Consider the following 12,870-nt stretch of genomic DNA (forward strand, 5'->3'; position numbering starts at 1 on the left):
CGGACCTAATCCCGACAGCCAGCTTCCCGACTGCCTAATCCCGGCGAGGGTTAAATGACAGGCGTCTAAATCTAGACGCCTGTCATTTTACCAATGCCGGGAGACCGGCGCCCGGCATCCCGATCGAAGGGATGCCGGGCGCCGCTGCGGACAGCCGGGCGGGGGGGTTAGGTTTAGGGCTCCCGGGGGGGACTTAGGGTTAGGCGGCGTGGAAGGAGGGGTTAAGTTTAGGCACCCCCAGGGGGGAATTAGGGTTAGGCACCCCCCCGGGGGACTTAGGTTTAGGCTGTGGGGAAGGGGGGGTTAGGTTTAGGCACTTAGAGAGGGGATTAGGGTTAGGCACTGGGGGGGGAAGGTTAGGGTTAGGCACCCCTAAGGGAGGGTTAGGGGGTTACAAATAGGTTAGCTAATACTTACGTTCGACGATCAGGATTTCCTCCTCTGCCGGCCTCCTGGTGTCGGCATTCCAACTGCTGGGCAGGGGTTCGGCGGTAAATCATACCACTTCCGTCACCACGGGAAGGGACGCCACTGATTACATGTAATTCTAACATGTGTTTTAGGACCTGACTCACCGTTGCATGCAATGCCAATGTTGGCGAAATTGAGCGATTATTTTGCATCTGCCTGTAATTAGCAACGCGTATGCGTCCCGATTGAGTTCATACAGAGTCGCAGTTGTGATTTCAGACGCCCACCGCACACAGAAGTGTTTTGAAAATGTGTTGGAGGGCTGGTGCAAGTTTCAATGGTGTGACGGATGGCGATGTCTGCAGATCCACCAAGCAGTACTACGGCATCGATGAAAGTGGGTGTCTCAGTTCTGACACAGACGGGTGGCCACCAATAGTCGCAGACACGTCCATCTCTGAATCAGGCTCTTAGTGTTTATCTTTCTTTGTATTAATATTAATTTGTTTAATATATAATTAGGCAACAATGAACAAATCTCAGCCTTGACTAAACTTACCGGAATATTATCCTTGTCATATTCCCGCAAGTCTTTTAGAAAATTCATGTCGCCCAGAACCTTTTTACTGGGTCCCCAGTAATCCAATATCTACAAAATAAGAGTCACTCATTAGCCAACTCTTATTTTCTGTAAATATAAAACATGTTAATTATTACAAAAACACAATTACCTTCTGTCCAGTCCCCGCCGGGTCATTTATTCTCTCAGCTTTGACTTCTTTCATGACGCAAACTGCTGCCATGACGAGCTTCACACCCGAAGGGGGGTTCTTCATAGTTCTTACAATGGTGATATCAGACGGCTACCACAAGATATTTAGCAGTTAAAAGAGATTAAATCAAAGTATTTTTATTCTGCCCAATGAGAAAGTCCCTCCATGGCCTGTGACATCACTAAGAACCATGACTTCTGGACAGAGATCTGCTCCATTGTAAAACAATATAACAATGGTCTACTAGCTACATGCTTGGCATTATGACACAGGTAGCTGAACTATGATCACATCCCTGCATGGGCGTAGCTATAGTGGGTGCAGGGGGCACCATTGCTATGGGGTCCAGGTCATAAAGTTGTTTACCAGATTCCTGGAATTGCCCGCTAAGTACTGTTTGGCATAATGTGAACTTGGGGATCTGTGTGGCATGTGTACTAGAGGCAGTACAATGTGGCATATTGTTGACTTGGGACACTACAATGTGACATAATATGAACTGTGTTGTATCATGTGAACTAGGGTACTACTATGGGGCATTAAATGAACAGCAGCTGTGGAGAGAGGAGTCTAGAAGGGGCCCCATCAAAATGTCGGTACATGGTCCACAAAGTTCTGACTACGCCTCTGCATCCCTGTTATCCTCAGAGGGTGCCAACCCCAATACCACCTAAATAAATGAATATGGAACCAGACTAGGAGAGCATTGACAGGCAGTCATAGGAGGCGATTTAGAAGCCGCTACTGCGTTTTTATTCTAATGCCACAGTTGATGTCCATCCTATTGAGATGCCCACCTGCTGTGGCGCAAATCCGCCGCTGTGTGTACAAAGACGCCCTCCCCTCAGAATGTAAGCTATCGCGAGCAGGGCCCTCTTTCCTCACGTGCTTCTTCTTGCCTTACTTTTACTTTCATTTATAATGGCACCTAAAACTGCTTACTGACACCCTGCTGCTTTATTTAGGTGTTATGCAGCATTGTTTATAAATCATGTACTTGTCCTGCATTGTCTGTACTGTTAATAACTGTTGTCTTGTGTGCTCATTTGTATATGTACTTTGTAAGGCGCTGCGGAACCCTTGTGGCGCCTTATAAATAAAGGATAATAATAATAATAATAATAATAATAATAATAATAATATTAGGGCACCATCAGCTGGACCATTACATTGCACCGGTCTATGGCAGGCGCAGAATGTCCAAGTGTCCATGGCTCCGGTGTTAGTGCAACACAGACACGGACACTGGGCCTGATTCAGAGCCGGACGCTATTTGCGCTCGCTCGTTCAGAAAAAGGGACTGGCTATTTAAATTGAGCGCTCGCTCTTTGCGATCTGTTGACGCCTCTATGTCTGAGCGAGCGTCCGAAACATGCGCTCGCTATTTTGTAAAGACGCCCCTTGGCCGCTCGCATCATACGTCATCTCCGCTATTTATTAGATTAATCGAGTACATCGAAAGGCGTATGAACTGCTCGCTATTCTTGTGGTAGCATTTTCCTACCGCAATCATGCGAGCAGTTCAGGCTAAAAGACAACCAAGTGACGTGGTCGATGACGCTGCTTTGTTAATTATGCACACCCTTAAAACGCCCGTTTTGACCTTTTGGCACGCCTGCGTTCGGATCTCCACTCCCCGTTTTCAAGCACCTTCCCCTGTTACCACCCACAAACGCCTCATCCTGTCACTCAAATTAGCAGGCACTCGCTATTTTGCAAGCACACGATTTCCGACCGCACTGACTGGTTGGCGCATGCGCATTACAACCCATACGCATGCGCAGATGTGCGAACATCACTCGGAGCGAACGAGGGGCCGCATACGAGCGGCTCTGAATCAGGCCCACTGACAAGCCCATGAATCTTAGCCCCCCCCCACTATTACCTCCCAGAAACGCCCATCAAAATTGCATGGATCTCCATGCAATTTCGATATGTCTCTCCCCGGCGGTAACCACCGTGATGCATTCTCAGTGCGTCTCAGACCTATGCACAGAGGTAAAACATAGGGCACTTGCGCCTGATGCTTTACCTGCGTTCACCTCTGAATCACCACCATAATGTGGGCTGAACCAATATTCAATAGAATGTCATTTCATGACCAACATTCCCTGGTTCCTTGTAAAATGGCGAGTAGGTTAAACTAAAGTGGGTGCCTATAACACTGAATGAGTGACATAATGTCCATCATTCTGTATCTAAATTGTCAACTCAGTGCAGGGGCAGAACTATGGGAGACAATGGAGGAGCCTGCCGCCGGGCTCCAGTACTGAAGGGGCACCTCCTCCATTGCCCTCAATAATTTGGCCCCACTTAGGGCTGTAACTATGTACCCGGAGTGTTCCGTCATGGACGCCCAATAAATGGCACCATTTCCTGGCACCTGAGAAGCCACTATACACTGGTGGAGAGCTCAGTGTCAGACCATCAGATGTTACCTCCATCTATCTATAGCCTGTCCCTACTCTTTGGTGTTGCCGCTCTTTAGCAGCTTCTTATGTCACGCCCGGCGCCCACCTTACCCACAATTCTCTGTCTCACTCCTCCATGGCATGCATATATACTGTGTGCAACTGCGGGTGTATCTGCATGCGAAATGCTACATTACAGTATCAGCGGCTGTGACGGGGTCACCAAATTATAACTTGCCACCGGGCTTCTGGGCTGAACTTACACCACTGACTCAGTGCCAAGACACTGAGCACCAGCCGCTAACACGCAGGGGCGACAACCAGCACCTTAGTACCTGTGACACTGCAGAACTGTCCATCCTCCATGTTTATAATGGGCTGCGGGTGTGGAGCTAGGCTATGATGTTGTAGCCCAGTGCCAAGCTCCCAGGGATCCCAGAATGTATACACCAGCCCTGATGAAATGGGTTGAGTACAGGATGCTGGTGCTCAGGATCCCAGTGCTCAGAATCCCGATGCCAGCATCCCGACTGGTTTACAATACAAACACCTAGATGTAAGCAGGCGAAACCTAACCCTACTCCTAAACCTAACCCTCCACCCGCAGCCTAAACCTAACCCTCTCTCCCCGCAGCCTAAACCTAACTCTCCACCCGCAGCCTAAACCTAACTCCCCCCTCCCCGCAGCCTAAACCTAACCCTCCACCCGCAGCCTAAACCTAACACTCTCTCCCCACAGCCTAAACCTAACCCACCCCCTGCAGCCCAACTCTAACCCTCCCCCTAGTACCTAACCCCTATCCCTCTCCCTAGCCCCAATAGATACTGTCGTGCTGTCAGCGGTCGGGATTCCGGCGCCGGCATACTGACCGCCGGCACCCCGACTGCCAGGATCAAAACTACATCCCGATGAAATGATAGGCCATAATTACGATAATATCGGTTCTGCCTACAAATGGTCTGCCTCCTCTGTACGTGATTATCGAGCTGCCAGGAAACAGTCTGTCGTTAATCTGACTTCACAGTTCACAATCTCCGTGTCTTCCCTAATGCATTTTTGCAGATGTTTAATTTAAAAATATAATAATGGTTAATGGAAGATTAAGCATTAACTTTCATTTAGTTAATTAAAGAAGATATTATTATTATGTAATCCTAATTTATTTCTAGAGCTGCTCAGTAGGGATGTGACTTTGTCAGTTATAAGAATGATACAGTAACCTTACCTTTAAAGTGTCCAAGGCAGACATGGCGGCCTCGAGGGCTGGTATGGCCTCCGCAAGTTCACTTTCACAATCATTTTTCAAGGCCTGGGCCTCACTAGCTTTCTGAGTGGCCACTTCTTCATCTGCGCGAACTACTTTACTCTTTGCTTCCACCTCTGCTGACTCTTTTTCTATTACCTGTAAATAAGAAAAAAATTCCTAAACATTCTCTGAACAGTCAGAATAGAGAACCTATGGTCAGGTATAACATCCAATTACTTGTCAAAGATAACCAATAATGAATTCTCGATATTTGCTGTCTGTATGGTATCTGAGTTGCAGCCTGTGACGTTGCCTCTGATATCAAGCCCTCGAATTGCATATAGAAAGGTAGTTTTCATTTATTTAGAGGGAGCATTTACTGACGCGTTTCTTTGAAAGAGTGGAGGTGAATGAGAATTTGCTGGTTGAAATAGAAGAGTGAATGAGAGTAGATTAAGATTGAGGGGCCTATTCATCAACACTAAAATAAAGTTTTTAAGGACATTTTCCTTAAATAACGTTATTTAGGTATTCATGTAGCCACTTAGCACAGGAGATATCACAGATATCTCCTTGCTAAGTTCCCCAGCGTTAATTTCCACACTCCCCATACATTAGTATGGGGATGTGGAAATTATGGTATTCATCAAATTCCGAAAATTATAAATTTTCGGAATTTGATGCAGTTACTATTCGCCTCTGTGAGGTGGCGAATAGCAGGTGAAACTTACCTGTATCAGTGTGTGCAGGTCCCCCGACGAGTCCCTCCGGCGCTCTGCTCTGTCCTCAGGCTCCGGAGGCTGGTCGGACATGTGTGCTCCCCAGCAGAGCACAAGAAAGTTTAGAAAAAGAAAAAAAATATATATTTTTTTTCTAATCTGTCATGTGGTCTGCTGGGAAATCACATGACAGACCAGCAGGACGGAGCCGGAGGCTGCTGCGCGGACAGGTAAGTCGGGGGGGGGGGGGGGGGGGGAAGGTGAGCGGAGGGGGTACGAAACTTAACGCATCTGTAGCCAGTGCTGCGCATGCGCTGGTTTTACAGATGTAACAGCGCATGCGCAGCACTGTTTCCAGATAGGATAAGGTAGTGTAGGCAGGGAAAAGTATCTATTTCCCGAAAAGCTGTCTTCGCAAAAATGACAGCTTTTCGGAATAGATACTTATGGAGAGGTGGAATGATGAATTCCACCTATAATTAGCTAGAACTCCATGAGAGTTCTAAAGCTAATTATCTCCAGAGAATTTTTATGTTTAATGAATAGGCCCCTCACTCTCCTATTTTAGCCAGCTACTTCTCATTCTCTGCCCAACTGCCTGAGGAAGAAGGCTGTGGTCCAGGAAACATGTAGCGAAACACAGGCGTGCAAGGAAGTTGGAACGCCGTTACAGGGGTGTGCATAAATTAACCATTGCGATGTCTTACACTGTGGCTTTCATTGCGTGCGATGAGGTTAGCAATTTTTGAGTAGAGTCAGACCTTGTGCAAGTGTTCGTGAGGCTCCGATTGTACTCGATGTTACCAATGGTTTCACAAGTCTGCAAAGTATTACGGATGAGTGTAAGGTAAATTGGGCGTCCTTGTGTTTGGCTGCGACGGCATTGCGATTGCAATTATTAGCGTATTATCGCAGTGAGACCGTGCGTAACTGCAGTTGCGATCACAATAGCGATCTGTAATGAATGAGACCCTAAGTCATTAATCTCCTATCATTCCTGGCTGCATCTTCTGATCTTCCAGCACGGTTTCCTTTTTTGTGCAAGACACCAAATATTAAGTGTTTTTTATTTTTTTTCTCTAAAAAAGCCACCTTATGCTATGCCTAATGGTCACCATGGCGCGATCAATGCAAAAACATCGTATAAGGTACGTTTAAGTACAGTTTTCATAAGAGTGAACAAAAACTCTGCACAATAGACACCAATTTGTGTAGTGTCAGCATCGCAGTATCTGACCTCTTCTTCTGTTGAAGATGACATTGTGAATAAACTAAGTATATCCAATACATGGAAACACCAGCATTTTACCAAACCTTGTAAAATACATTTATTTTCAAAAATATATGGGTGTTTTTTAGGTTTGAACAGTTTGTTGTGCAGTCACCTTCATCATGTTTGCATTTTCTACTTTGGCTTCTTCCAATTTTGGTTGTAAGTTGACCAGCTCCTTCTTCATCTCCCCAACCTAAATAAACCACAAGGAATAAATTACCAACAGGAAATGAGGAGAGAACTGGCAAAGAGGGCAACTGATGAGGACTGGCAGTGAGAAAAGGGTAGGGCTTCATTTTGTTCCATAATAACTGTAGTGAGTAATGCAATGTACGTAGCATGTGGGTGGTGTTTCACTGGTCCCTGCCAGCATCTACACACTACATTCTGCCATAGAGGCTTATGAGAGGAAACAGCTGTAGCCAGAACACTTAGCTAGCAGGAGGACATATTTGCTGGCTCACCATGAGTTGCTATAAATGTGTATTATTCAGTAATCATCTGTTGTTATTATTGTCGTTGGCTTGTAAGGAGCCGATGCGCTGGGCAGTGCCCCTGTCCGTGAGGCCACACCCCTTTTGGCATAGCCGCACACACAGCATCCCTCCCCGCACCAGGTTACACAGCGGGGAGGGACGCAACTGAAGGTTAGACATGGAAACAAAGTGTAGTGAGGGCCCTGCTCATGAGAAAGCTTACATTCTAATGGGAAGAGATCACATGTGAAACGAGATGAGTGAGTGTGGCTCAGAGTGGAGTTTGGGAAAGCTGTAAGGAAGCGGTAGCGACATTAGTAATAACCAGGGGTGCCGAGAGGGGGTGGAGCGGGTACTAATTACCCGGGCCAAGCGGGGGCCCTGGTCTGGCACTGCTCCCCCTCCTCTTACATCACAGCACCCCAGCGCACGCTGCTGTATGCTGGCCTGCACTAGGAGACTGCTCGCAGCTGCTAAGAAGCAGCCATAGCAGACTCCTATGCCTGTGGGGGGGAGCAATCAAGCTGTTCGCACCCCCCACTGGTTATGCACCGGGCTAAGGGGGCTCACTGCGCCTCCCTCGTCAGCGCACAGCACCACAAAGCGGCGCTGTAAAACTTTTCTCTCTTTTTTTCTTACCTAAGGGGGCATGGCTACGCCTCCCGTATTTAGACCATGCCCCCTTTTTACCCAAGCCCAGAGCGGCTCTTGGAGGGCCTGGTAACAACAACAAATCATGCCCCCTCTATCTCTCCTGTCCTGTAGTGCTCTTCATTGTGACCCTTCTTATACTGATGCTGTGGGAGGGCTTTGTGCATTACATAATGCTAACCTGTGATTCAGCAAATGCCAATTTATCCAAACCATTAGTGTATCTCTTTTTCGCTTTCATCACTGTGTCGCGCTTCTGAGATAACAGTTGTCGGAAGGCAGCAATCAGCTCCAAGTAAGACGTGGGGGTCACATAGTTATGCCTCCCCAGCTCTCTCAAAAACCTGTAAATAGTAAGGTAATAATAATGCAGACACTATTAGGGAGATGGAATATAATCACAATATGTAACTTTTTGGAACAAAAGTCCAATGTGGCTGCTTAAAACATCATCAATATAACAAATCACACAAACCTCAAATCATACACAGAAATGGAACAAGGACATATGAAGTTGAAGGTTAAAACGTACAGACATGAGACGATACAGTAGTGACAAAACATATATAACAGATATAACAAAATGACAAAATGATTCCATTTCACTTCTATGGTAACATCCGACTTTTATTATTTTGTACCAGGCTCAGGAACAAGAAGTTACTAATATGGATAACTTTACTAAGCATCAATTGTTTTAAACCACTGTTTTTTGGTGGATATACAGATAGTTTTGAGAACCCCATATTTACTAAAGGCAAAACCAACATAAAACTATAATTTTATGAGATGCCATTAAACACAGGCACTATTTTTTTTTAAATGTGAATAGAAACCACCAAAAGAGGTAGTGGAAAACCACAGCCAAATCCACCTAGAAAAATTAGGTGGTTGTAACAGGAAAGAAAGCTCAAAATGCATGTTGTGTGAGCCGTCTGGTCGTCAATGGTCAGGATGCCAGCGGTTAGAATCCTGGCACAGAAATCCCAACAGCAGTTTGAATCCCAGCTCCAGAATCCTGACCGCTGACATCTGATGGTGAGTATAAGGGTTAGGTTTAGGGTTAGGAACTAGGGGGAGGGTTAGGGTTAGGCTGTGGGGGGGAGGGTTAGGCGGCAGGAAAGGTCGGTTAGGGGTAGGGGGGAGGGGTAGGATTTTAACAGTTACAAAATTCTGTTGGTATTCTGACTGTCGAGATGCCACTGTCTGTATTATGACCATCGGCATCCTGATCGCTGGGATCCCATACCCAACCCATCAGAAGGAGCGGAATCACAATACACTTATAATAAGGACACGCATTATGTATTTAGTAGGCAGGTAACTTTGATCATTCTCTTGTGGGGGGGGAAATGAGAGTTATGGTACAACTTACCTTTGTTAACTCTCTTTCTTCGAAGTCCATAGGGTCAACAGGGAGACCTTGGGGTGTAGGTGGTGGTTGAGGATCAGGCACCACACAGTTAAAGCTTTCAGCTTCCAGGGTGCACTGGTCCCCTATACACCGCCCCCTAGTCAGAGGCACCTCAGTTCGTGACAAGCCAAAGGCCGGAGGAGGAGAAGAGAGAAGGAAGACTGGTACACACAAGAATCACACTCTCACGTAGAAGGAGACGGGAAACCTGTGACCAGAAACATAGCCCATATGAAGCCAGGTGCGTCAGGGCGGGTGTCCTGTGGACCCTATGGACTTGGAAAAAAGAGATTTAACAAAGGTAAGTTTTACCATAACTCTCATTTTCTTCTTCCGGGTCCATAGGGCTCCACGGGGAGAACTTGGGGATGTCCCAAAGCAGTAATTTGAGGGAAGGGACGCTCCTGTGCTGAGAGGAGAATCCAGCGCCCAAATGAAGCATCCTGAGAGGCAAATGTATCAAAGGCATAAAACCTCAGAAATGTATGGACAGAGGACCACATAGCCGCCTTACAAAGCTGTTCAGCTGAGGCGCCACGGCGAGCTGCTCAGGAAGGACCCACAGAGCGAGTAGAGTGAGCAGTAACAGTAGCCAGTACAGGAAGGCCTGCCTGCGTGTAAGCTTGTGAGATAGTCATACGAAGCCATCTAGCCAATGTCTGTTTGTTGGCTGGCTATCCCTTCTTGTGAAATCCATAGAGCACAAATAAGGAGTCTGATCTCCGAAGGGAACGGGTACGGTACACGTATATCCTGAAGACATCCAAGGAGGCCTCACCTGTCTGGTGATTGAAAGGCCGAGACTACAGTTTCCTCATTAATGTGGAAACTAGTAACAACTTTTGGAAGAACACCAGGGCGAGTCTGAAGTACAGCCCTGTCCTGATAATATATCAGAAATGGGGAGCGACAGGAGAGCGCCCCTAAATCTGACACCCTTCTGGCGGACGCCATAGCCAGAAGAAAAAGAGTCTTTGCTGTGAGCCACTTGAGTTACACAGAATCCAGGGGTTCAAACGGAGGACCCTGGAGGGCACGATGCACTGCTGACAAATCCCGTGGAGCCACTGGAGGGACAAAGGGAGGTTGTATATGGAGGACACCCTGGAGGAAGGTGTGGACATCCGGAAGTGGAGCAAGTCTATGCTGGAACCAAATGGATAGAGAAGAGACATGCACTTTCAGTGAGGCCAGGCAGAGTCCAAGGTCCAATCCAGCTTGGCCAGGACTCTGGAAATTCTAAAAACTTGGGGGTCGTAGCTTCTGGTATGACACCATTGGAAATATTTAATAAGTGTATATGGAGCGCTTGTGATAAATATAAGCAATGCTGAAAACACATAGAAATACTTTAAAAGTAGTAGAGCTTTGTTTTATTAAACAAAAATTGTTGTGATGTTTATAGCTCTTTTTTGAGCAAGGTGTCGGGATCCGGAGGCGGGAGGTATAGATGTTGTATGGCCGTGGAGGGTGAAGACTTCAGCTCGATGTTTGGAGATGCAGGTAAGTTACTCACTAACTTTCCCTAATCCTACCTGTCTCCTGGTAGTAGACACCTCCTCTGTGTTGCGGCGTTCTTCTTTCTCCCACCGGCGATTGTTCTGAATACCGGAAGTGCTGTAACATGGTACTTCCGGTTTCGGCGGGTGTCTCGGATCCCAGTACCTGAACACCGACTTCTGAATAACCGGACGCGCTTCCGGTTATTCAGAACCATTGTCTGAGCTTTGATCCGATGGGGTTTAGCGTTCCGCCTGGAGATGGACATATGCCTTGACAAAGATCAGAGGGCCTAATTCATACCCGCTCGCGAGCGCTAAGCGCTCGCAAGCGGGTCGATGTTGACCAAGTGCGCATGCACTACGGAGGCGGCTCCGTCGTGCACATGCGCGAGACCCGAATAACGACGGCCAAGCCGTCGCTATGGGTCTCACACCAAAGGGGCGTGCTGTCGATGGTGAGTGACAGCACGCCCCCTTTGGTGGGCGTCCTGGGGGCGTTGCTGCCCAGACGGAGGCGTTCCCATGGGAACACCTACCATCTGGGGCCGACCCCACTGACATCACAAGTGATGTCAGTGGGAGTGCTTTTGGCTCTGATAGAGCCAAAAGCACTCCAGGGCTTGCGGCAACGAGACCCTACCGCAAGGGTCTCGTCGCAAGCCCGATGGCCGCGATGGTCTTGACCATCGCGACCATCTTTTTGGCCGCTCGCTATAGCTGTGGGTGGTCACCCACAGCTATGCGAGCGACCAGGAGGCCGCTCTAAAAACGAAGAGGGACGGCCCTGATTCAGAGCGAGCGCTCTGTCAGAGCGTCCGGCTCTGAATCAGGGCCAGAGTTCACTGATTGAAACGCGTTGGCCAGGAGCAGAGGATTGGAGAGCAGACCAGACCAGGTGACGGTGGTGTTTCAGCTTGAAGTCCATCTCCGCTGGAAGAACGGCACATCGTCTCTATCTTATTGTTTGATGAGCATCTTAATCAACTGGATTCTGGTATGAAGCCACCCTCATATGCTATACCTTTGTGGATGTTTTTTCTTGCGAATCATCTGAAGATTTTTATGATCCTGTTTGTCGGATCCAATTGACATTAAATCTGGTTTTATTTTTGCACGAGTGTCTGTAGAATCATTTTTTATTCAAGCCATAAAGAGTGTTACATGATTTGAAGGTTGTTACTGTGGCACACTTAATTGAAAGTGTGATACTTGCATAGTCTACGTATTTCTGATACTTATTACAATATGTAAAACTTGCCGCACTAGATTTTTTTGTTCTTTCTTTATATGTTCTATCTTGGAGGATCTACATTCACCATTTGAGACATAACTGGGGAGGAACATTGCGGTGTGGAGATATATAAGATCTAGCAGATAAGTTCCTTTCTATTTAAAACTTACCTTGTATAGATCTCTGTAGAAGCACAGCAGGGTGTTTGAAAGGCTGTAGAGGTAGCCACCAGACTCTGTACCGAGCTAGAGAATAAGTCTACCCAAGGAGGGGGCACATGAGGTACCTGTATTGCCTGAATCTGTTGTGGCAACCCCATAGGGGGAATTACGGCCTGCTTGGTAACCCCATAGGGTGAATTACAGTCGGTACTGCTGGGCGGTCCGCAATAGTAGCCAGCATCTGAGAAAAGGAAGCCCAGGGGGGTCTCTTGTGCAGGAGCTGGGGTGTCTGATGGGCCTGGTGGAGTAAAACACTTAACACATAACCCATCTTGTATCAAATCCTCATCACTTAAGCCTGCAGCACTTAATTTGCATGATAGCAGTATGGGTGCAGATGCTTGCTTGCTACTCTTGCCTTTGCAACCACTGGGTATGTAGGATACAAGTAGGAATGCAAAATACTGATCCTGTCTTATGGTGCATACACACAGTCAGACTTGCTAGATCAACGATGAACGATTTGACCAACGATTTCATGAACGATGCTCGATTTCTGACAGTATTAAAATTAATGAAATTGTCCAAATCTGTCTGCAAA

General features: G+C 47.1%; 1 protein-coding gene across 1 annotated transcript in view; it reads right to left on the reverse strand.

Annotated features, from left to right (window-relative positions):
- DNAH12 (dynein axonemal heavy chain 12) overlaps window positions 1-12,870 on the reverse strand; it is a 168,684-nt gene that overhangs the window by 53,078 nt on the left and 102,736 nt on the right. The window contains exons 47-51 of the mRNA XM_088472684.1: window positions 8,143-8,305; window positions 6,947-7,027; window positions 4,822-4,998; window positions 1,143-1,274; window positions 971-1,060 (exon numbers count right to left, since the gene is read on the reverse strand). Of these exons, the coding sequence (XP_088328810.1) occupies window positions 971-1,060; window positions 1,143-1,274; window positions 4,822-4,998; window positions 6,947-7,027; window positions 8,143-8,305 (643 nt within the window). The remainder of the gene's footprint in view (window positions 1-970; window positions 1,061-1,142; window positions 1,275-4,821; window positions 4,999-6,946; window positions 7,028-8,142; window positions 8,306-12,870) is intronic.

Source organism: Taudactylus pleione, unplaced genomic scaffold, assembly GCF_031769625.1.
Source record: "Taudactylus pleione unplaced genomic scaffold, aTauple2 ptg000128l, whole genome shotgun sequence".
Lineage (NCBI taxonomy): Eukaryota > Metazoa > Chordata > Amphibia > Anura > Myobatrachidae > Taudactylus > Taudactylus pleione.